Consider the following 25,545-nt stretch of genomic DNA (forward strand, 5'->3'; position numbering starts at 1 on the left):
AGAGAGAGAGAAGAGAAGAGAGAGAGAGAGAGAGAAAAGAGAGAGAGCGAGAAGAGAAGAGAAGAAAAGAGAGAGCGAGAGAGTGAAGAACAATCCGTTCAAGAAAAGAATTCCATTAGAAGACAGACAGGGACATTTCAGCAGTATAATGACATATCCAGGTCTGGTTGAAATGCTGTCTTCTGCTCACAGATGTTTATTATATTTTGCACTGAAAATTAAAAATTCATGTCTGTGACTGTAACCGTAAAATACATTTCAGAAATGAATATTTATGTACCAAGTCTCTGTTTGATGTTTCATTTTTAGTTTGTGGGTTATCTTTGGTGGATCAACATGAATTTTCATCAATCGCTCTATATTATTCCCCACAAAGGAGTGTATTGTTTTAACTAAAAACATTTTACATTTTTATAATATTGTTAGTAAGGCATTTAAAAGTAATGTATCTACACAGTATATGTATTTATCTTTGACACTGACCTAGGCCTGACCCAAGCCAGCGACCCAAGCCACACACTCCACAGCCGCAATCTCCACTACAAGCCACCGGGATATGATCTCATATAATGGCACTCACGTCTACGTTTACACCCATTAAATAAAATATGCAGTATAAAAAGTAAAAAAAAATTCAAATTATATGCTTGGTATTCTCCCTTTTTTATCGTATGCCTACATAAACATTTTCATAATCTTGGTCAGGATGGTCCTGTCCACAAGGGACACAATTGCCGCCACTCTTGGTCCCATGGCTAGGTGGACCCTGGAGTGCTGATATGCAAGTTGTAGTAAGCTGATCTATAATGACCATCGGAGAGCCCATTCCATGCAACTTAAGCGTTTCAATACTTTACTCATGGCAGTAGTGGGTCCTGGAAATTTTAAAAGTTTCCTTTTGCATATAGCCAATGTTGGTGTGAAAACAGTTTAAATGTTACTTTCGTAGAGGTTTCTAAGAAAAAAAATACACAGATTGCTACAACAAAGTGAGCTGGTAGCAGAAATTAAAGTCTTGGATCAGATCAAGAGCTCCACATGCATGTGCTGTCATGGTGAAAAGGACTCACAAAGCCACAAACACACAGTAACACATAGCGGAAAAAAGTCACTTCCTGTTTAGTTTCCTACGTGTCACAATCTATCTCTGTCAGTGTTCAGCTCACTATTTATGGAAACGTACAAATAAACACAACATAATATAGTGCTTTTTCAGACAGAGGCTGTTGCTTAGCAACAAATACTTGTGTGTGTCAAACTAGTAACCAGGTAATGCCGTGTGTTTTCCAATGTTTTTAGTTTATGTGAATGCATACATTTAAAGCGTGTTCAAAAGTGTCCTGCTATCTCTTTGTAATCTACATGTTGTAGTCTGATCATGTGCAAGGCGTCATGCCTATGTCACTACTATATTTTCCGTACACAATTCTATAGAGGTCGAGGCTGCCTCTTTTTCTGCGGTTGGTTATATGATTGAAAAGGCTGTGATGTTGCCATAGCAAGTGTTTTGTAAAGAGACCTATGGAACCTTGGCAGAAGTTTTAAGCATGGAGCTGTAGTCTTCTACTAATACAAATGTTTGCATAAAATTAGCTATTAACATAAAACATTAAGATGTCCTGATCTGGCCAATATTCCAGGAACTTGTCTGCTAGAAAGATCTGTTTCAAGGATACTACATGTGTGCACCAAGAACTATTAATTTGCACATGTCATTCATAGTGCGTTCTGTTTGCTGTGACCTTACTTACGCATACGTATTCTCAATGTGGCCTTGCATAGCTCGTGCTCCATACTTATTGCCCCTATCACCCCGCAGGTAGCTGTGATTGATACTCATTGCTGTGTATCCTTGTAAAAATAGTTTGAGAGATACCAATGGATAGCCATTAGTTTTCAGTTGGCTACATAAATACTCTAATTATGTCAGCCCACATCCCCATCAATCAGCTGGAACTGGGCATCAATAAAGCACTGTTTTCTCCTTGCTCCTGCATTGAGGAATAAGGGTCACCACTGCCCATGTAAGTCAGAGTGGGGCAGTTTGGTGGGAGAGTGCCTAACAATTGGGATTGTCCTGTGCAAAGTGGAACGCTTGAGAAAGTATGCCACATAAAATTATTTTTATTACAGCAAACAGATCATATATGGGGGGGAAATGTTCTCTTTTGGGTTTATAAAATTGTCACTTAAACATTCACAACAGCAGAACTACATAAGTCCACCAAACCTAAAATCACCCTGGCACTCAAAGGGTGCCACTATAATTAACAAACTCCTTGTTGTACGGTGTTGTTTCTTTATTTATCACAAAAAAAGAAGTCACTTAGTGTAGCCGACCATTAATTCTACCATTTTAATTTTTTTGGTACAATGAGGTTTTTTCTCTGATAACTAAAAAATGTTAATACGGTATATGCTCAGTAAAAACATAGTCAAAAGACTCAAAACCGTCATCTGTTCTAAATTTAAACACTAGAACAAAACATAATAATTCACTGTCTAGACCAGGGCCGGTGCAAGGATTTTTGCCAGGGCTGAAACAACTAATCGACTAAATCAGTAATAATCGATATTGAAAATAGTTGTCAGCAATTTTCATTATCGATAAGCTGATCGTTCGATTAGTTGGTCTGGGAACAGGATGCACTATTGCTTTAAAGTTTAACTTACTTCAGACAGATGCTACTTCAGAATGCCAGACTGCTTTAAGGTATGTATTAACTCCCTCCCACCCTTTGGTCTGACCCAGTCCCCAGTCTCTCTCTTGTCCCATCATTAATTCCCCCAGTGACATCATTAACCCCTTCCCACCCTCCGGTCTGCAAATAAAATCAACTCCCTCCTTTTGGTCTGATCCGGTCCCTAGTTCCCATCATTAATTCCCCGGTCCCCTCATTAAGCACCTTCCACCCTCCGGTCTGCAAATCAAATAACACAAGCAACATAAATTGAAAAGTTCCTAGTGCCACAAAACCCACTAAATTCATTTCTTCTTCCAGAATATGGTTGGACCAAGCAGTCTTTCTGTCTGTAGATGTTTGAGATGTAAATCAAGCGCTTACGCAGAGTGTTGCCTCTCCACTGTGAAAAGTGAAGGCTTGGGCAACACCTCATCCTCACTGAGTCATAATACACACCGTTCAGGAAGGAAATGAAATAACTGACAACTCTTGCAATCATTGTCCACCTGGGTGCTATGAGCACTGCCAGTATGTGACATCACACTCACACAAAAATACAACTGAAATTAATACATTTCAACCGCTGACTGTAAGCATGATTTTCAGTGCAGTAACACTAGGTGAGCCAAAGATAAACCAACCATACTCTAAGCCAACCGCTAATATATTCATTTTCATATTAACTTGATTAAATGTATAGGATTTGACTAATGACAATATCTTGGAACTTTCCACATTTTACCCGGAGTCTGTGGATGAAGCCCTGCTTCCTCGGGTCTCTCTGAAAAAATGAGAGCTCCATGTGGCCTATCCTGGGACGATCCTGGGGAATGCTAATGACCAAAGAGAATGGAATCAAAATGCATTTTAGAAAGCTTGTGCACATTGGAAAAGGAGGGCAGCATTCCCTTGTCATTTAGCTACAGTATATAGACATTATTGCAGGTCCTATGTGCATGTGTATGCTCAGCTATACATATCTAAATGTAAATTCTTATCTTTCATATGCAGATGTAATATGTAGCAATGCTTGCCCCGCTACGGATGGTACAGTGCCTAGATAAATTACTTGGCTCCAGCTTGTGGTTGTTATAATTTATCCTTTAATTGAACACTAACTGCACAACTGTCTGAAATCAACAAGTATGATTTGCGAAGGTCCTGTATGCACTCTCCATTTAAGCTGACCAGATTCTTAAAATAAAGTCTAGTGTTAATTTTAATGTTTTATTTCTATGCATACCTGAGAACTCTGCTTCCTCTGGTCTCCAGCTCATTTACTTTTTGCAGCACAGACCTCTATTGCAGTTCCCGTATGGCCACCTTGCAACAAGCGGTAGAGGAGCTCTGCGAGGTGACTTTTTGAGTAAAGTGGGTGCTGGTCATGCCTCTGGCACCTCCACTCCTGCCCCCAGTGCCACCCATTCCTGCCTCTAGCAATACCCCCATACCCTTAATTTGAACATCTGGGGTATGTAAATTAATACAATCATTATTTTAATATTCAATATGACTGTTTTAGGTGGATTTTAGGGCTGAAGCAAAAGGTCCAAGAGGCGGCAGCCCTTCTGTTGTGATAGTATTTTTTTTGTTTGGGGGGTAAAAAGCCACATTTGGGAGGTGCCCATTTTTTTATTTAGAATTTTAACATCTTCATACAAGTGGTACCTTTTGTACCTAAGGGAGAACATAAGGTCCCAATCGATCTCGCCATTGGTTCCCAGGACTGCTGGGGGGTAGAGGTTAGGTTGGGAGACAGTGTCCCCCAAGACATCATCTTCCACAAAAAGCTGCAAAAACTACAAGGGGGTAAATCCCGTTACATGAATATTGATGACAGGAATTGCAGTAAAGCAAGCCTACTTTTCAAAGGACCAGAGGTATCTGTGAACTGACCAATGTCAGAATCTGACGCTAAGTCAGTGGTCTCAAAACTTAACCACATCTTATGTGTTCCTACCCTGCGTAATGGTGTGTTCTGTGACCTACATAGGCCATGTCTGCAGTCTACATGTATGGGGAACTAATTGGGGAGAAGGGTTTTCCTATGTAAAGTGTAAGTTATTTATTCCTGCCTAACTATAAATATATCAAAACTATAAAAATTGTCCCAGCTTTCCACAGGGAAAAGCACGCCCTAGCACTAGGGCAGGTGGGAATTAGCAAACATTTACCTGCAAGACACTAAACGTCATTGTAAACGTAGAGTGACATCTAGTGGATACATTTAAAATTACACTAATTTTCCTCCCACTCCAGGGGCTGCTAGCCTTGTTCCCAAAACATGAGCTACATGTCATTAATTACAATTTTTGAGGTATAATGTATTAAGAAGGTGGCATCATAGGGGATAGGAATTATAGTTAAACCCTTGAGTCACATAGGAGATACGTAACAGGTAAACTGGTCTTGAAATACCAGCTATGTATCTACGTAACGACACTTTCCTCTTACGTTCCACAGTGTAGCGGGGTTGCGAATAAAGGGAAGACCAGATGAGTTTCGATTGGTTGTTTTCTGTGGTGAACGTATTTCACCTTATTTTCTTATTTTGTCTCCTTTCTACTGTGTTTCCACCGTGGATTACATTGCATTTATTTACCAAAGAATTCTTTCAACTATTCAATTCAATTATTCTTTCTGTATTTAATATACTATGTTAAGCCTTGTCATAAGCCCATATGTATATATAATAATTTTTACTGTTATTTTGTGTCCCTAACTTTTATACTTTTAGCCACTTTGATCCTTGCGTATCAAGTTATCCATTCTTTTTCGATTATAATGACCAAGCCCCTGTCTCTGTTTGCTAATATTTGCTACTTTCTGTTTGTCTCAGCGAAGTATGTATGTGTGCTATATTAAATAAAACATAATAATAGGTAAGAATTGGAACTTTGTTCTTTTGTTTTTTTTTTAAATTGGGCCCTAATTTATGGTAGCTATTAGGGCTGCAACTAACGATTATTTTAATAATCGATTAGTTGGCCGATTATTTTTTCGATTAATCGATTAATCGGATAAAAAAATGAATGTAAATTTTTCATTTATTTAAAATAATTTACTAAACAAATGATGTTAAATACAAACAGCAGAAGAAAAAAACTTTGATAAAATGCATTTCTTGTCTTTATTTCCCAACCAGCCCCCCAATATATGCACATTTGAGCCCAGGCTTGCTACGCTGCCTCCCAGACATGCCATGCTGCCCCCCCACATATGCCACGCTGCCTCCCACATCTGCCACTCCACGCTGCCTCCCACATCTGCCACTCCACGCTGCCTCCCACATCTGCCACTCCACGCTGCCTCCCACATCTGCCACGCCACGCTGCCTCCCACATATGCCACTCCACTCTACCCCCACATGCCACTGTGCCTGATACGCCTTATACCCCCTGAAACACCACTCCATCCTCCCCAGACATGCCACCCTGCCCTCCCCACATATGCCACGCCATGCTGCCTCACACATCTGCCACTCCACAATGCCTCCCACATCTGCCACTCCACGCTGCCTCCCACATCTGCCACTGTGCCTGATACGCCTTATATCCCCTGATACCCCACTCCATCCTCCCCAGACATGCCACCCTGCCTCCCAGACATGCCACTTCTCTACCCCCAGATATGCCACTCTACCCCCAGATATGCCTTATACACCCTGATACACCACTCCGTCCTCCCCAGACATGCCACACTGCCCTCCCCACATATGCCTTATATACTGTATATGCCTTATACCCCCAGATATGTCACTTCACTGCCCCCAGGATTTAGATTCCCCTAAATTAACCCTAAACTCCCCATTAACCATAACTGCCCCTAAATTAACCCTTAACACCCCCTTAACCACAGCATCCCCTAAATTAACCCTAAAGACCCCATCAACCACAGCATCCCCTAAATTAACCCTAAACACACCATTAACCACAACTGCCTCAAATTAACCCCAAACACCCCATTAACCATAGCTGCTCCTAAATTAACCCTAAACACCCTATTAACATAACTGCCTCTAAATTAACCCTAAACACCCAATTAACCATAACTGCCCCTAAATTAACCCTAAACACCCCACTAACCATAACTGCCCCTAAATTAACCCCCACCTCCCCTAACTTTCAGTAGCCCAAATATATATATATTACATACATATATATATATATATATATATATATATATATATATATATATATACATATACTTACAGTTAGATGAGTGTCACAGCCATGTGGTTCTGGCCTGGAGAAGGAAGGGGCGGGGCCAGTTGTCACAGTGATTACAGGGAGGGGGAGTAAGTAGGAGCTGCTGCTGTGAGACGGTGAGTCAGACTAAACGGATTATATAATGAGGGGGATTTTTCAGAGCGTTTGCTCTGAAAAAACCCTCATTTTATAATCGATAATAATCGATTCAACTAATCGATAATGAAATTCGTTGCCAACGAATTTCATTATCGATTATTATCGATTTTATCGATTAGTTGTTGCAGCCCTAGTAGCTATAAAAAAACAGAAAATGAATATTTCACAGATATGGATAATGAAAACCACTAATACCATAGACCAATATTATCATACCAATGCACCATCAAAAAGATCCACTTTGATCTGTGATCTTTCTAGTATAGTTGACATGTATGACTGATCTTGGTGAAAACGGTTGAATTTATACTCCTCGTTATTTTAATTAAAGATTATTATCTGTTAAAATAATAGATAAAAAGTAGGCTCTTGGTATCCATGCTTAATATACAGAGAGAAAGAGGTGGAGCCTTAACCAAATGGGTGGAACAAAAGAGGAAGGGGTGGGGTTTACAGTGGAACAGGTATTTCCTGGGCAGGAAAAGGTGGGGCAAATTAAGATTAGGGGTGTGTGAGATTAGTCAGATTTAGGGCTTCTTCATTTGTTAACTTCCTATTTCACATCAACTGTACAGTTTGCACATCACATCGCTATTAATGACAGACGAAAAGCCTCGACTTCACTGCCTATGGATGTATTTGAATAAGGGAAAATTTGCTGTAATTATAGAATACATCCTAGGAAAGAATTGAGCATTCAGCAATACTAGCACTTATGTTTTAAACCCCTTCATGACAAAGCCTGTACATGTACGGACTCACAATGGATTGTTTTAAATGGGTTTAAGGACAACCCATTGTCCTTAAAGGGTTAACGCTGCCTTCAGTTGCAAAACTGTTGAATTCAGTTTTGCATTCATTCCCTTGTAGTGTCTGTGAAATCGGTTATATCATGTTAAAAAATATCTGCCTGAAAGGAAAATGCTTTCAGTGTTCGTAAAAGCTTACATTCCTGGTATGCATCATTTATGACCGCTCCCCTTTTGCTCAGGTAATTGCTCAGGTAAAGAGAAGGGGCATTGATGTCATCTGACCTTTAGGAAAATAATTAAGTGGAAAGCCTATTTTCTTTTTCTTACCTTTTGGAGGACATGTTATTTTTGTCTTGCGTGACAATAATTCTTGCTTTGCCTAGAGATACAGTATTTCGACTTCAGGTGTGGAAAGAAAGTATATATATATATTTTGTATGTCGAATGTATTTTGGGCCTGAGTAAATGGAAAACTCTATTTTTAATGTCTGCCCCAAGAACAGGGCCCCCTTAAACATCACCTATATGATATCATATCTGCAAACCTCTGTTGTTAGGCTTCACATATATATTGTATGCATTAGGACAAATAATGCTATAATAGATTAGTGTGGCATTGCACGGGCAAACGCTAGCAAGTCACAATTATGAACAGTGCAGCAGAGGATAATGCATTTGGGCACAAGTAAGAAAAGGGCTGCTGCGTCTAACTCACACAGTGTCGAGGTAAAAGTTTCCTATGGATGACTGTGCCAGCTTAATGTCATTATTGAGTGACTGACCCCCTGATATGCAACAAAAACCCTCAATATATGCAACGATATCTATCTATCTATCTATCTATCTATCTATCTATCTATCAATCTTGGTCAATCAACCTGAGGTTGTAGTAGTAGACAAGGACCAGAACACTGCAGTGACAGCAACATCAGGAAAAAGGAGTATGAGAAGTTGGGGAATTGCCAGGGCCTGAAAGACAAACTAGAGAGGATGTGGAAAGTGAAAGCCAAAGTAGTACCAAAAGACAGTTGTGGTGATAGATGTAGCAGTGCCAAGTGACAGCAACATCAGGAAGAAGGAGTATGACAAGTTGGGGAATAACCAGGGCCTGAAAGAAGAACTAGAGGGGATGTGGAGAGTGAAGGCTAAAGTGGTCCCAGTGGTCATTGAAGCACTCGGGGCTATGACTCATAAGATGTGAGAGTGGCCTCAACAGATTCCAGGAAGACATCAGAACACGCTGCCCAGAAGAGTCCAGTATATATATAATCTTGGGATAGGTGTGTTAATCCAGGAGTGTCAATTGGAATGCTGCAGTATAAAATATACCTTTTTATTGAACTAACATTCCATTTTATCAACCAAGTATCAACCTCCCTCCAAGTCAAGAGCAATACTAACCACTAGGTTAATATTAGGTTGGGTGGACTTACAACCACTAATAACAGAAGATACAATGTTAAAATAAATATTCCCTAAACCACCTATCCTGACAACCACCCAACCAAAAACCAAAAAAAATGTGGGGTATGTTGCAGAACATTAATTTGATCATTGTTAAACATGGGCACCTAAATTGTAGAAGAAATTCTAAGAAATTTGCAAAATTGATTTTTTTATATAATATGATTCACAATTATTATTATGTTTCTATGGTTTCAAATAAAAGCCTGTTCTGCAAAAAAGTATGTGTAATTTGCGTGGGTACATCAAACACTGAAAAGGGAATCTTAATGCAATTCATGTATGATAATACTGTAATGGGAAAACACATCTGGGATTTAAGGTACCAAAAACAAATGGTTTAACAGACACAACAAAAATAATAACTGAACCACTTTACCCAGAGGGAAAACTTTATTGAAGACCTCAATATAAAACTACTGAAGGGAAACTTCAAAAAACAAGCCAGAAAAACACTAAGGACACTGGATTTATTATACTTTATTTATAAAGCGCCAACTGATTCCGCAGCGCTGAATTAAATATGGACATTCCCGTCACCCCCAAACCTCATATGGCATTTCAATAATTTATTTTATATATCTTTTACCTTTTATTATTATATTTATGCATTCTGTTCATTTAACAACCCTCACTTTGTTTATCTAAAGATGTATGCGTGGGTTTCTTAACAATGCCATTATTACCCTCACTCCCTCTACCCCTCCAAATTCTTCTCACACTGGCTAAACTAATTCATGACCACCTTAAACTGCTATGACCTATACCCATACCTGGGAGCTCTCAGGGTTTGGCCTGGAGACTCCTAGTGAAGCGCTGCTTCTCCAGGTCACTGTAGGGAAACTCCAGGTTGCGGCAAGCCACACTCACCGCCTACTTCCCCTTCCAATTCCTCTTATTGTTATCATCTTTTTATATATTAAGAATCAATCAGTAAACACATATATAACAAATATACATTAATACATTGAGCCTCATCACCCCATGAACTTGCCATCTAATCATATGGTACTTTTATTCAACGTTCCAGTTAGGAATGGTGGGCTTTTGAGGGCCATGCTCGAGAACGTACAATGTAAAGGATAGGGTATTATTCTATATTATTGTTTTTTTCATTTTATATATATATATATATATATATATATATATATATATTCTGCACTTAATAAACGTTGTGATAGTATTAGTTATTATTAGAGAGTTGCTTTGATAACTGATAATGTACAGAATATTGTATATTGAACATGTTTAAATGTATAATATAATTTGTAAACAATTAAGGACAGTTAAGCATTACTCATATGACAATATTAAAATAGAAATGCTTAACGATATTTACAAATTAGTAAAGCGATTTTCAGTAAATGTAAAAATAAGAAAAACGTACAGGTTCCACCGAGATTTGAACTCGGATCGCTGGATTCAGAGTCCAGAGTGCTAACCATTACACCATGGAACCTCATACATGCAGGCTAGAAAAAAACTGCTAAAACCTGTATCCACACACCGATGTCCCTCCATACATCTCGTTTTCCTTATTTAGATGTCCTATGTATAGATTAAGAAATTCCCTTAAATCATAGAACACCAACCACATACGAAACAAACCGCCATTTTGCTACTCAACTTTATAAAAAAAATTATATTGTGCAACTGACATGTGTATATTGACAAATATCCAGGTACCGTTCCGTACATGTACAAAACTAAACAGCAAGTATTTTTCCCCGTCGTCTCGCTTTTATACTTTTTTTCGAGTACTATTAGGTGCACAAACATGGCTCCCCGTTGTCAAGGATACCAGGAAGTGACGTGTATGACATTTCCGGGTCGGGTTGGGCGGAAGAGCTGTTCCTGTTCCAGGGAGGGGTTCTGGCAGAGCCGGGCTTCCTAGAGATTTGACGGTTGCCGCCGATACCTGGAGATCTTTAGCACTCACAGAAGCTGCCAACATGGGCACCAGGGACGACGAGTATGACTATTTGTTCAAAGGTAACAGCGAATGGAGCGTGTAGGTCGGCGCCATAAAGCGGGGACGGCGAATGAGGTTTACGTTTGAGGGCTATACATCTTGTAGGGCAGTTTTTCGATTCTGCGACGCCTGGGTACTTATATACTCCTATAGGACGCGATTTTATATACCAGAGCGAGGATTATTAGAGAAGGAGAAAACGGGTGCTCCCTGAGGCTTTATATTCTGTGTGAAGAGTATTTGGGTCTTTATAATATAAGGGGCAAATGTTCTAAAATGGAGGAATTTGTGTATTATAGAATCCCCACTAGATGGTCGCCACTTTGGCCCAAGAAGGGGAGCACAGACTTCCATTAGCGAGGAGTAGAGAGGGGTGTTGGATGATGGGGTAACCGGTTAGTTGGGAAGATCAAAGGGGTTATTGGTTTGGGGTAACCTGCCAGTTGGGGGGATCAAAGAGGTTATTGGTTTGAGGTAACCAGCCATTTGGGAGGATCAAAGGGGTTATTGGTTGGGGTAACCTGCCAGTTGGGGGGATCAAAGAGGTTATTGGTTTGAGGTAACCAGCCATTTGGGAGGATCAAAGGGGTTATTGGTTGGGGTCGTTTAGGAAGAGTAAGGGCAGCTCTTGGGGGGTGGGGGATTATCTGATGAGCTGGAAAAAAGGGGGAGTTGGTGTTAGGGGTAACTTTTGGGATAATAGATGGGTCACAGCTGGGAAGCTTCTATTGATAAGATGTTAAAGACCGACATAGATGTTAAAGCTTGCACCCACTTAAGTTCAGTTAATAAATGTATGATCTTTACTCAATTCCCCTTGGCTACCAAATGTTTCTGTATAAATATGATTTATTTCAGACACTTGCCGGTGTTGTCTACCCCCTTTCAGAGTACTTTCGTTCACATGCGTGGCTTTACAGGTCTCGTTTCTGAGTCACCTGATTACACAGGTTTCTTTTTGCAACTTAATGGTAACGCGTCGGTGATTGCGATATCCAGTATCTATGTGGCAACTTCGCATGAGGACGACGTGTTCATTTTGTTGGAGGCCTTAGGGGAAACAGTAACGCTTCCTGTGCTGGTATGACCAGGAAGAGTTAAACATTGTTCATAGCATGCAGAATACAAGTGAGACTTTCACCCTGCAAGCTGTGCTTTGTTCAGGTTCAGTGGCTGGATCACTGCTTGACCTCTCTGGAGTTAGGAATGCGGAATGGGGTGTGTTTAGGAAAACTTCAGCCTCCCACTCCAGCTTTTGTGTTTATCTTCAGAAAAAAACCCCAGTCTTTCCAGATGCCCACCAATCTCTCAGAGATAACTTTGGGGGCTGGTTGAAATACCTCCATTATCCTGATCTTTGTACAACTCATCTAGGTGGGATTTCGCCAGCAGTTGTACCTTTTGATCTATTATCAGCACATTAGAGTTTCAAGTGATTAACGTGTTTGTGTTCCAGAGTTAAAGCTGTTGTGTTAACTATGGCACACGCAAACACATTTTTCCCTACATCTAAAGATTTTTGTGTATCCTCCAACAAAGCATAATCTTTTGTGTGACACTGTTAACAATAGTAGATATGGTCATAACCCCATAACCCTGCCTTCCCAACTACCTTAAAAGCAATTACCTGACACTCCAAAAACAATGTGTTTCGGGCACCTAAAGCACTGTTTGAAGGTGCCATGTGGCAAACCGAAGAGCTGGCAGATTTAGCTGCCTATGCTAAGGTTATTGGTTTTTTAATAAACCTGATTTGGTGCTTCTGGAGGTGGCATTATGTGGCGCTGCAGACCCTCTCAGCGAATCTTGGTCAGGAAGCTCTGCAATTTTGTGGAAGAAAGGGCAAAGCCTCCAGACGGAGGTTTGTTGAGAGGCCTGGAGCTCCATGTGGTGCCACCGCCAAGGTGTCCATCTGGTAAAATATTCCTTTTCCATTCATAAGACAGGCATAGTAAACCATGAGGTTTGCTCTGCATTGTTAGTTTTTTTTGTGCTTATATTAAACAGTCACAGATCTGTTTTAAGGAGCCGGCTATATTTTTTTCTTTTGACGGCTGGAAGGAATTCTTTCTAAAATTCCCAAATGCTTTGCAGCCATGACTGCTTGCTCCTTGGTTTTGTTAAGACCTGCATAACTTTACATGTATTCTTCTCTCGTGGTTTTTTATTTTTTAACGCCGGCACCGCTGCAGGATGCTCCTGCAAGTATTTACTTATATCCCTTGGTAGAGGTGATCAATATGATATCTGGTTTAGTAAATTGTTTAGATGATGTAGTGCGTTAGAAAAAACATTTACAGGCCATTTGTGACCCCTTGTAGCTACCGGTTATGTCGCTTTTAGCGTAACTGGCCAAGCATACTGAAGTTAGTGTAGTTTTCTTGGGATGGTCTGGCGTGTTTTTTCTTTTGTAAAGAGTGCATAATTGTATTTGTCCTTAGTCAGCTGTGACTCTCCCGTACATTGAAAGGTCTGAGTTGCCACCCTTCGCCTTTGTGTGTGGGTGTCATTGTATTATGACTTTGGTGATTCATATAACACACCCTCTGAAATCAGTAAGGCTGCGTCCCGAGAGGATAGTGCATTGCATCACAGTCACTGGCACTCATCTGGGGCAATAGGAAAGCTAAACGTTAGGTTTGGAGATGGGGGGGTACCTGCATTATCTCCCTTAGGCCTTGGAGGTGGCCACATAACTGTCTAAGTGATGATGGAGTCTTCCTACTTGTCCATTTCCTCTTGCTGCTTCCTGCTTACCCCTTGTCCATAAAATGGCTGCTTAAAAACATATCGCATCCTTAATTTTTAAAATAAAGGCTGACATGTTAAAGAATTGAATTAGATATTTTAAAGAGGTTCCTGACCAATGTGAAGTATACAGAAGCCCTCTCTTTTTAGATCATGTTGCCACGGCAGTTATGTTGCCCTATGGATTTCCATTAAATCCATATAAACCGTGTGATCATCTGTGTGTATGTGCAAGATCTTGTGTGTAACTCTGTGGGTGCAACCCTTCCTGCTCTGAATAAATTGTGATTTTTTTATTTTTTTTTTGTTTTTCATTTAGGTGACAGTAGTGGTTGTGTTGGCAGTGGTAATGGGATGTATGTAAATGTTTGGAAACATGACAGAACGGCTTTAAAAATCTCACCGTTTTTGCCATGCAAGCTAATTATTTCCAACTCTGGAATTTTGCATAATGGGCACCAAGCATTGCAAGCCTCCCTTGTGTATTCATGCGTGTCGAGCTTTCCACACGTAACATACTGATCATTGACTGGATCTTGGTAATGTAACACGGAACAGTGGGCTATACTAGACGAGCCCTGGGGTCTAACTGCTCGTCTCAGATAACACGGCTCTAGGGTTTCTTCACCTGCTTGTTCCAGCCTGTCTGAGTTTCTGGTGCCTACCTTCAACATTGTCGTCTTGTTTTTTTTTTTCTTTTTTTTTATTCTGTCCTACAGAGCTCGCATTAAAGCTTTGTACACAGTCTGATCCCACGGCTTTGGTCTATGACCTTTTAATCATTTTGGTGGGGAAACCTGCTGTAGGCCAAATTGTAGTCCCGCTATCTTGGTTGTGTGCGGCTTGTGAAGTCATTTTACAGTCTGGGACGTTACTTACATGTTCTAAGATATGGAATGCGGCAGAGTTTCTAGAATTAACTCTTCTGTGCACTTATGGGTTTGCTAGCCATTGTCTTGATAAATGTGGAGTATAATTTCTTTTGTGAAAGAAGTCTTGCAGGATACAAATCATCTCCTGAGCAATGAAGTAATGAAACGTGAGGCTGGTTACTTGGCTATGTTACATAGTTTTAATAGGTGATTTGTACAGAGTTGGAAATTTACTGCCAGAGATCTTTAGTACTTCTGCTGTCACCATGGTACTCTTGTGGCTGGCTGAACAAAGGGTTAAATAGCTATGTTATGGGGATTGTATGCAATTAATCTGGTGCTAGGCCTCTCCTTCAACAAAAAAGCACTGAATCGGGACGCTGTTCTTAATGTTTAGGAATTGTCCCAAGTCAAGGAGATCAGTATAACAGGTGCACCCAGATGTATGCACGGCTACTCAACCTCGTTCTTCCTCAGATAGGATGAGCAAACAAGCCAGGGGACCCGGGAAAGGGTTTGTTTTATTGTATTTGATGCCAATGCCTTGTGTTTGGCTAAAATAATCTGTCACATGTAGGGCTGCAACTAACGATTATTTTAATAATCGATTAATCGGCCGATTATTTTTTCGATTAATCGATTAATCGGATAAAAAAAAACAATATGCAAATTTTTCGTTTATTTAAAAGAATTTAATGAACTGGATGTTAAAAAACAACTTAAAATTTACATTAACATTCTTATTTTGTTATGATGTAATAAAAAACAATATTTTCAAAGTACAAGAACCCAAACACAATATTTATGAAACAAAATAACCCCAAACATTCTGAAAAGAGGTGGACTATTACTGTTCAAGAAACTTTGCCCCAGCACTTTGCACTTTGCACCCAGCACTTTGCACCCAGCACTTTGCACCCAGCCCTGGCACTTTGCACCCAGCACTTTGCACCCAGCACTTTGCCCCAGCCCTGGCACTTTGCATCCAGCACTTTGCACCCAGCATTCAGCACTTTGCACCAGCACTTTGCACTTTGCACCCAGCCCTGGCACTTTGCACCCAGCACTTTGCACCCAGCCCTGGCACTTTGCACCCAGCACTGGCACTTTGCACCCAGCACTTTGCACTGTGCCCCTGCACCCAGTCTCTAACTCTGCCCTGCACCCAGCCCTGCCCCCACATTCTGCCCTGCCCCCACACTCACACTCTGCCCTGCACCCACTCTGCCCTGCACCCACACTCACACCCTGCCCTGCATCCCCACCCCCACTCTGCCCTGCACCCAGTCTCCCACTCTGCTCTGCACCCACACTCACACCCTGCATCCCCACCCCCACTCTGCCCTGCACCCAGTCTCCTGCCCTGCACCCCCCACCCCCACTCTGACCTGCACCCCCACCCCCACTCTGCCCTGCACCCCCACCCCCACTCTGCCCTGCACCCACACTCACGAACCGCTCTGTGCGAATGGAGCCACTCGCACAGAGCGAACCGCTCTGTGCGAATGGAGCCACTCGCACAGAGCGATTCGCTCTGTGCGAGTGGCTCTGTGCGATCCGTGCACATAGACATGAAGAATACTTACCTCCGGAACGCGTCACATCCGTCACGTAGCTAAAAGAAGGCGGAGACTGCAGAGCGTGTAGCAGAAGCGGGGAACGCTCGCGGAGGTAAGTAAAAGGAGCCGAGTGCTCCAACAACGAATCGATCACTCGATTAATCGATAACGGAAATCGTTATCGATGATTTCCGTTATCGATTATTATCGATTTTATCGATTCGTTGTTTCAGCTCTAGTCACATGATTACTTCCGTAATGTACTTTTTAATGCAAAGTAACAAAGTAACGGTTACTCTTGGTTGTATGGCTGTGCTTTCTTACTCAGGTCTGGGTAGTTTTTGAAATTCTTTTGAGTGTTTTATGCTTATTTTGCTACAATTGATGTGCATGTAAAAAAAAACAAAACCAACCTATAGATATTTTGTTTCAAGCTTTAACAATATTTCCCCCACCTCCATTGAAGTATGCTTGACTTGTCTCCTATTGCCTTGTAAATGGAAGCTTGCTTTGTAGGAAGTGTTTAAAAAGTACGCCTGTCAAAGAAATGTCTTTCAAAGATACATCCCCGCTATACTGTCGCCTGCACAGTAAAATCCAAAGTGCCTACTCTGGAATGCCGTGTTTAACCTGAATCTAGAATCCTGATACGGGAAACGCATGTGGCCATATATTGGCCCAAAAGAACATGGAGTTTTCAGTCAAACGATGATACCGTCTGTTGGGCCACCACAAAAAAATGAGCTGTTTTTTTACCTCAGATGTCTCTGCTTCAGGTGAAAAAAATCTACGTTTGAGGTCTTTATGTAGGCCCAAAGGTATAATCTTTGACTGAAGGCTGTCTAATCCTTGGAATCTCGATTTTCCTTCCAACTTCTGGTCTTTCATCTATTACAGTGTCCTCCATGCTCTAGGAATATCCCGTGCCACACAACATGCTTGCATGCCTATGACTTTTCATTCCGTAGGGCACTGCACATATTGCACAGAGCCATATAATACCCATATAATACATGCATTGGCATTGTGGCTGTACCTATTATTGATTAAAGGATTTGGGATTTAATTGCATTTACCTCTCAAGTCACCTCTGTGCAATTAATTTTCCAAAAAACTGTGTTTACAAAAATGTATGAAAGCTGACAAGTTCTAAATTCTAACATTGATTAAACAAAGCAAGCAGATTCCAGTGATCTGGGGTTGTAGGCACATAATACAATATATTTCTGGCAAGCTCTCACTCTGATGCACACACCTATTATTATTTCCTGGCTTATGTTATGTTTGCTCCCCGCAGTCGTGCTGATCGGAGACTCTGGGGTGGGGAAAAGTAACCTCCTGTCTCGATTCACTCGCAATGAGTTCAACTTGGAAAGCAAAAGCACAATTGGTGTGGAATTTGCCACAAGGAGCATCCAGGTGGATGGGAAAACCATCAAAGCTCAGATCTGGGACACTGCTGGACAGGAGCGATACCGGGCTATTACCTCTGCGTAAGTAATCCAAGACACCACGTTGTGCTCTCGTGACCAGGTCATCTGTTATGCATCGTTAAGAGTCCCTTGATTTTATTTTCAGCTGGAATTTTGGCTTTAGGATCATCTTTTAAGACATTATGGCATGTGACATTTGACACTTTTTACATTATTCAAGAATCTGTGTTATCTGAATTATCTAGAGAAAAGAAAACCTATGCAAATAGGTGGTATGCCGAGTCACTTTCCAGGGGGCTCCTTGTGCTTCCATCAGTTTCTCCCTCCACCACCATCATACCGTTGCGTTCCCATCATCATGTCTACTTGTTTGCCTCTCCAGGTATTACAGAGGAGCTGTGGGTGCGCTGCTAGTTTATGACATTGCCAAGCATCTAACCTACGAGAATGTCGAAAGATGGTTGAAGGAGCTGAGGGACCATGCAGACAATAACATTGTCATCATGTTGGTTGGAAACAAGAGTGACTTGCGCCATCTCAGAGCCGTGCCTACCGACGAAGCCCGGGCGTTTGCAGGTTATTATTGCACTCACGTTCTGCAATGGCTGACAATTTTTATTTGATTAAAAATAATAAATTGCGGATTATACAATTAGCGATGAGAGCTGTAGTAGCATTTTTTCCAAATAGATGTCCTTTTTTGCTCCCAGTGATGTTTTTTTTAAATCTATTTATTATATAAATATTATGTACAAAATGGCAAATGGCAATGTGCAAAGTATTTGGTCTTGGGACTGTGACAAATATACAAATGAAATAGAAATTTGCTAAATGTGTGGTAGAAAAATTGTGTATAGCGTGGGGACAAATGTTTAGTAATTAATATTGTGTTGAGTTGCTCTACTTTGTGTAGATGCATTGATCTTGCTCACTTTTTTACCCACTTTTGCACACAGAAAAGAATGGTTTATCCTTCATTGAGACATCAGCTTTGGACTCCACCAACGTGGAAGCAGCTTTCCAGACCATCCTAACAGGTGAGATCCATAGCAAATACCTGTTCTTCCTCATTCATCAATTAAAAGGAAGCTGAGTAATTAACCTTTTAAATTGTGCATTCAAAATAAATGTGGTATGAAATGGCACATGTTTTACACGATTACATGCTAATACCGTAGCTTTTATAAGTTTGTAGCTCCCATTTCAGAATACTTCCCTATAGTGTTCAAATGTACAGTAAAAGTGAAGTGTGCATTTACATACTTTTTAATTGAAAATCCCTGCAAAGTGCAAATGAAATGAGTAACCTTGATTTATTTAACGTTTTTTCATGCTTTGTACAAGCAAGAGCTGATTGATATAAAGGTGTTCAATCATAAGTTTCATTGTGCAAATATCCCAGCGCATGCTGTTTCGGTCTACTTAATTAGCAGCTGGGGGTGATTCAGTGGGTCTTTGAGCTTGTAAACTTTTGGCTTCTGAAGCAAAATTTTGCTGCCTCGGACTTCATTTTATCGGTCCTTTTGAGAGCTGGGCCTTTTGCAGCTGTGCGCTGTGGTGCAGGAAGGGTTACATATCAAAACCCATCAAGGTCGTGAGATACGAGTAGAGGAATGTATTCGGTGAGGTGATACGATTACTTAGTGCTTGCCATGGGTGAAAGCTTGATATCGGCATTGTCGACCTTCAGGATTCCCAAACAAAGCGTGTTTTCAAGATCTCCTATGAGCACAGGTGGATCTGTCATAACCTTTGTTCCAAGTTAAGTGAGGTACTGTAATCCAATCAGCCAAGAAAGACCTGTCCTTTTTATTATCATGTGTACTCGGCAGAGTCTAAATGATGGTGCAGCCTCTTTTAGCAATCATTCGAGTCAGATTTGAATACTGAAATTAAGTCGGTTAGGAGCCAACCTTGTTCCCTGGAGTGGTTCTAGCCTTGGCCAGTACACTGAAGGTTCTTCGCTGGTGATTTTCAGACTTTGGTGCTGTGATTTATGAAGTATTTTGCTGTGTCCAGGGTCCTGCAGGTGGTTCTTTGCTGTGTTTTCACATTACCGTTTTCTCCCCCTTTTTTTAACTGTTTGTTCTCCTTTTCAGAGATTTATCGCATTGTGTCTCAGAAGCAGATGTCCGACAGACGTGAGAATGATATGTCTCCCAGTAACAATGTTGTCCCGATCCATGTTCCACCCACCACTGAAAATAAACCAAAGATGCAATGCTGTCAAAACATATAATGGCTGCTACCTGCCCTGTGCCAGGCTTTGTATACCTGTGACCAGCTCTAGAGGTTATAGGCGTCGTACCTAGATCCAACTCTAGAACTGCCAGGCTCTGTATATTCCCCATGTCCTGCACTGGACTCTTTGGATTTTTGTTTTGTTAATATATATTATTTTTTTTTTGAGTGTACGTGTGTAAGAACTTTAATTTTACTATTCCATCTGGATTTTTATGTCTTAAATTCCTATGATTTGCAAGTTTCTGTATTAAGGAAATGATCTAATTCTTCTTTCCTTAACCCCGAACCTCCGCAGGTTAGCCCCCCTTTCTCCTTTCCTCCTCTCTATGGCAGAATGTTTCCAGATCTCTCTCCCCTCTGTTTAGAAACGTCTGTATAATATATGAAATAAAAGCATGTTGCCTGCTGCAGGCATCTTCTCCTGACACCTTTTGTGTCTTGTTGTTGGGAAATTAGAGTCAATTAAATGTAGCAAATACTGAAATCACAGAAAAGCTCCGCTGTTACATGTAAACGAACGCATAGCAGAACGAGCATGTGATGTCACTTGTGTACGTAGATTGTCAACAGATTTGCATTACAACATTTGTCAATTCTTGGGCGCCTTGAACTGTCTCTGCTTGCAGCGATGTCGCACAAAGCAAGAAGTTGTTAAGGAGGACAAATTAAAAACTTGTTGTGAGAGGCAAAACCATTTTATGTGTTGCTTGCTTCATTTTGTCTTTGCAAAGACAGCAAACAGTATTTGGGAGAACCGTTCATTAATGATTGAAACTATCGTGTTCTATATCCTCATCGTACCAGCCTGGGCTTTTTACCATTTGAGCTGCAAATGTAGGACGTTCCTTGTCAGCCTGTGGTGGCCCAGCTGCCTATGTTGGTGATCTTTGAGTCTCTAAGATAATGTAATCTTTGCTGCGTTGAGACTTGAAAATGATAGGAAATTCAAGAACACTTGAAAGCCATTGAAATGCAATTTCCAGCCTCCTGGAAGTACATTGTTGATCAGTGAGTTCCTCAATTTTATAACCAAAAACAAACTAGCCAAAGCCCTAGCAGATGTATAGCCTAAGATAAACTGTTTTTTTAAATTTATTTCTAGATTGTGTATGCATGTACTTATACCCACAATTCATGCACTTTGTCACTAGACAAGCGTAGCATTTTCACATAAATCTTACCAAGATGAAGTTGCTGTTTAATGGGCATCTAAATCATTTTGTATAATGTTTCCTAATATATGACTAAATAACAGACCAAAGTATTTTTACCCTTTGTTGCTTGAGTGCATTTAATTTGTAGCTGGCTTTATGTTCAGTAGCGTGGACTTTTGAAAGCCTTAAATGTTGCTGATCCATAGAGATTTTAAACAGCATGGAATATTACGATACCATATAAGACACGTTTAGTGCTAGAATGAGCTAGGTATCTTGTCTTATGGAAGCAAATGTGTGGGAATTAATGTTCTACTGGGGGGGTGTATTCTACATCAATATTTGTAAAAGCATTTTTTTCAGGGATTTTCTTCTGAAATTTTTGCAATAGTTTAAAAACCAACTGCAAAAAATGTTAATACCAAACTCCACTTTAGCAGGGCTAGATTTATCCCTTTTAGGGACTTAAACACAAATGCATCAACTCAAAAAGTTAGTCTAATACACTAGGAATGGCACGTGTGTTCGTGAAACAGAATACGGGTTAGGCGGAACTTGGCTGATGTATAGCTTTTACAGCTTTAGTCTTTAGGTCGGTCTAAGCAACTTTGTAATGCATCCTAGCAAACTGGCTGTATTGTCCAATTAGAGCTATACCTGCAGCCCGTCTTTACAGGTTAGGTGTAACTGCCACACACTCCCAGGCTAAGGCAGCGTTCAGCTTTCTTCCGGAATCTATGAATGATTTGTATATAGAGTCGCTCTCCTGGTTTATTTGCATTCAGACTTCAAAAGCAGCCAGAAGAGACACGGTGGTGATGAAAAAGTATATGAAAAGCAATCTAGATATCCTGAGATGAATCAGTCAGCCTAGGGTATGAGGAGCGTACATGACAGATATGCCATAGTCTGCCTACGGTAAACCGAGCAGGTGCATATTTTATTATATGAGGGAGGTGAAGTTGCAGCATATAAAGCGCAAATGATATTTAGGACAAATTGTCGTAAGTGAGCACTTGGTACTCTAAAATAAGCCCACAGCCTGCAGAGTTGGGATAATAAAGGCGTCTATGAAGTGATGTTGGCTGGCAGAAGGGATTTATGAACCATTGATTTCCATTTTACCTGTAATCTAACATAAACTTACTACAATAATCAATATATGCGCAGCGTAAAGCAGTTTAGTGACCCATAAAGTACTTACTGATTTGTATATATAATACTCATTTTCGTGTTAATCATGTTACCTTGGTGTCCTTCATCTGTACGAAAGACTACAGCTCAATCTCATGCCATGGCTGCTTCTATTTATACAGAATGTGGGAAGGCGTATAGGAAGTGTTGCAACTTTCACATCATTATTTAGTACATTTATACACTGGGAAATATACCAATGAATTAAATTTCATAAAAATATATAAAAGTTGTTTATTAGAATTTAAATTGTGACCTAACAGGATCATAATATATTCATGACTTGGGGACATCTATGGCACACCTTGCTAGTTTTGAAACATAACGTGTTCAAAGCACCCAAGAAAGGAAATGTAGATGGAAATGTTTTCCACTGGATTTATAAGTATCTTAAGTGCTGAAAGAAATGTACTAAGAAATGTACACAATGTACTATAAATACATCCAATACTGATTACTTTATCGTAGTTATCGTAGCCATAGACGAGTGGATGTTTTAGGGATCTATTTGCATTTATTACCATTGTCACTTAAAGTAGTTTAAAAAAAAAATATGGCTCTGTAGCATAATGTTCTCAAACAGCAACATTTTAATACATAGACAACTGCATAGTTAATATATGTACAAGTTTTAGCGGCTATATTAGTCCAGTCAAGTAGACAAACACAGTGAGTGCTTATCATACTACCTCGCCATAAAAATAGCCTCGGTCATGTTAAAGGGGAACTCCAACCGAAAGCTTTTTACTTTACTAGTATTAGGAAAAAAAATAACCGAGGATATTTTTTGGTTTCCTTAGTAAATAACTGAGGGTGTTTTTCTTTTTTTCTTTTTCAAGGAAACCAAACAATACCCTTAGTTATTTACTAGACAAACACACTGACTCCTTATCATGCTGCCTAGTGGTAAACAATAGAATGTCTCAGTCCTAATCACTAAGGATATGGAGGAAAAGATCTTGTTGTAGAAGCAGGACTTCATTAGCATTGCCATAAACAATGAACTCAGTGAGGGAAAATCATCTAAAATATCACATGCCTGACAACAATGGCTGCCTCTTGGTCTGCAGATAAAGGTTATTGGAGCAAATTGAAATATGTTTTTCTCAGTGGTAACATATTATTGCATACAACACTGTGTTTTATGTTCAAGGAGAATTTTTTCCTTCATAAGTCATCCCTTTTTCATCAAGGACATCTCACCAAAGCCTACTTTTTGTCAACGCTACACTCCCGTATACATCCTTGCTGAAAAAACATCATTTATCTATGGGGCATCGCACTTTGAAACCATCCTGCTCAATGCCTGGTCCAGAAGTTTGCTCTACGGGACGTTCCTGTCCTGTTCCCAGCTACAGATTCACATCGTAAGATTATCCCATTCATGTATTTCTAGACAAAGCTGAGACATTAAAAAAAAAAGCATTTTCAAACAAATTACTACATTCACAGAAGAAAGGAAAATCAGGTTGAGTGAAAGTCAATTTATTTTGTACATGGTAGCAATCTTTCGTACAATCAACAGACATTTCAACTCCCTGTGAGAAAGAAAAAAAAAAAAACCAGTATTGCTGTGCCAGGGTGAGAAATCCTTTACTCAGACTGCACTGTTAGACGTTTTAACTCCTGCGAGAGATAAAAGTTGTAGGTAGCTTTATGATGACCCTTTTCTATATAAAGGCTGGGGCTAATGATTAGGACCGGTGTGGATTCTGCCTCCTCCCCACGATGGTCAGTGCCGCAGACTCGCTTAGAAGCTGATGCCAAGTTGTCTTTAGCCGACACACATCCGATTAAACGCTGCCAGTTATACATGGAGCCAAAAGGTTTAAAATGCTTTGTTCACATCCATTTACTGACAACCTGTATAAAATGTAAGATTTTTTTCATGACCGGCCTTCTGCCTGGATTCCCGGTCAGGTAAAACTAGCCACCCTGTCTATCTGTGTTAGATAGAGCTTTTGTGTCTGGGATGGAAATACAACTGTGGCTTTTCCCATAATTGAGCATAAAACGCGAGACATTTGTAAAGAATCCTGTATCCGGCCTCCCTGTTGGGTGCTTCGTGCATCAGATCTCAGCGGTGATTTTCCAGCTGGCTCCCAGAAAGCAATAAAACAATGTCTGCGAGAGTGGCCATCATACTTTTTTCCAAGAAGCCACCGCTTAGAAGCCGAGTTAATTTTGTGGTGATGCTTTATACAGAGCTATGTAATCATAGAAACATTCTTAGACTACACCCCATTTTCTTTTGGCCCAATACGGCATATTCAATATTGTAGAACCCAATGGGCTCAAGACTCCAAATCAACACCGCTCCCTATGTCCCCCGTGCCAATTTATCCCTCTATTCAATTTGCAGCCTCTACCCTACTTCTGCCTCCTCTAGACATTGCTCTAACCTGTATCCTTCAACCTGAAACCTTGGACTAATAACTCCGACCGCCATGTCCATCCCTGTATTTGTCTAGTTCTTTCTCCATCACCCTTTTGCCGGTGCTGTTTGCTGTGGGGGTGCTGTGTGTCATATCAGCACATGGTTTGTGCTGACATTAGGTGGTATTGCTGGTCTCTTTCTGTTACTGGGACCAGCAGCTAGATACCAAAGATACTAAGTAGCCAGTGGGACGTTCGAGAGTATAGGTAGGGACATAGGGATAGCAAAACAAATACGCATTTCAGTTAACATGTTAATATCTGAAACCCAGACATTAACACATTGGCAGACTATACTAGAAGCTTCTCCAACTAATATTTCCTGCCTTCGTGATGCTCATTTTGCAACGTTCCCACTAAAGAGAACATGAATCATGCAGAAAATGCTTGTCTCATACGTGTGGATGGTTGCGAGAATTTTTGTGAGATGGATGGATGTTGAATGCCAAAAGGACTATATCTGAATACTAAGATTTTCTGGCTGCTGTCAAAGTGCATCGGCACACAAAAATCTACTGCCTGTTTATAGTTGGTGAAGGGGTAAGTGACTATTTAAACAATGATGATATATTAAAGGACATAACATCACCATAAGAACTATAGTTCAATGAGGAACTGCAGGTAATCTGGCCGGAACTCTCACAGGCCTCAGATTCTGTCCTGCTT

At 40.5% G+C, this 25,545-nt stretch overlaps 1 protein-coding gene and 1 non-coding gene across 2 annotated transcripts; one reads left to right on the forward strand and one right to left on the reverse strand.

Annotated features, from left to right (window-relative positions):
- Positions 1–10,654: 10,654 nt before the first annotated feature.
- On the reverse strand, positions 10,655–10,726 carry TRNAQ-CUG (transfer RNA glutamine (anticodon CUG)). The gene has a single exon. It is a non-coding gene; the product is annotated as a tRNA-Gln (tRNA).
- A 381-nt stretch (positions 10,727–11,107) lies between these two features.
- On the forward strand, positions 11,108–20,522 carry RAB11A (RAB11A, member RAS oncogene family). The gene is made up of 5 exons (XM_053462251.1): positions 11,108–11,259; positions 17,716–17,911; positions 18,234–18,427; positions 18,808–18,888; positions 19,951–20,522. The coding sequence occupies exons 1-5, from the start codon at positions 11,220–11,222 to the stop codon at positions 20,088–20,090; spliced, it is 651 nt and encodes a 216-aa protein (XP_053318226.1). The 5' UTR covers positions 11,108–11,219; the 3' UTR covers positions 20,091–20,522.
- Positions 20,523–25,545: the final 5,023 nt, after the last annotated feature.

The sequence above is a fragment of the Spea bombifrons genome, chromosome 4 (assembly GCF_027358695.1).
Source record: "Spea bombifrons isolate aSpeBom1 chromosome 4, aSpeBom1.2.pri, whole genome shotgun sequence".
Taxonomy (NCBI): domain Eukaryota; kingdom Metazoa; phylum Chordata; class Amphibia; order Anura; family Pelobatidae; genus Spea; species Spea bombifrons.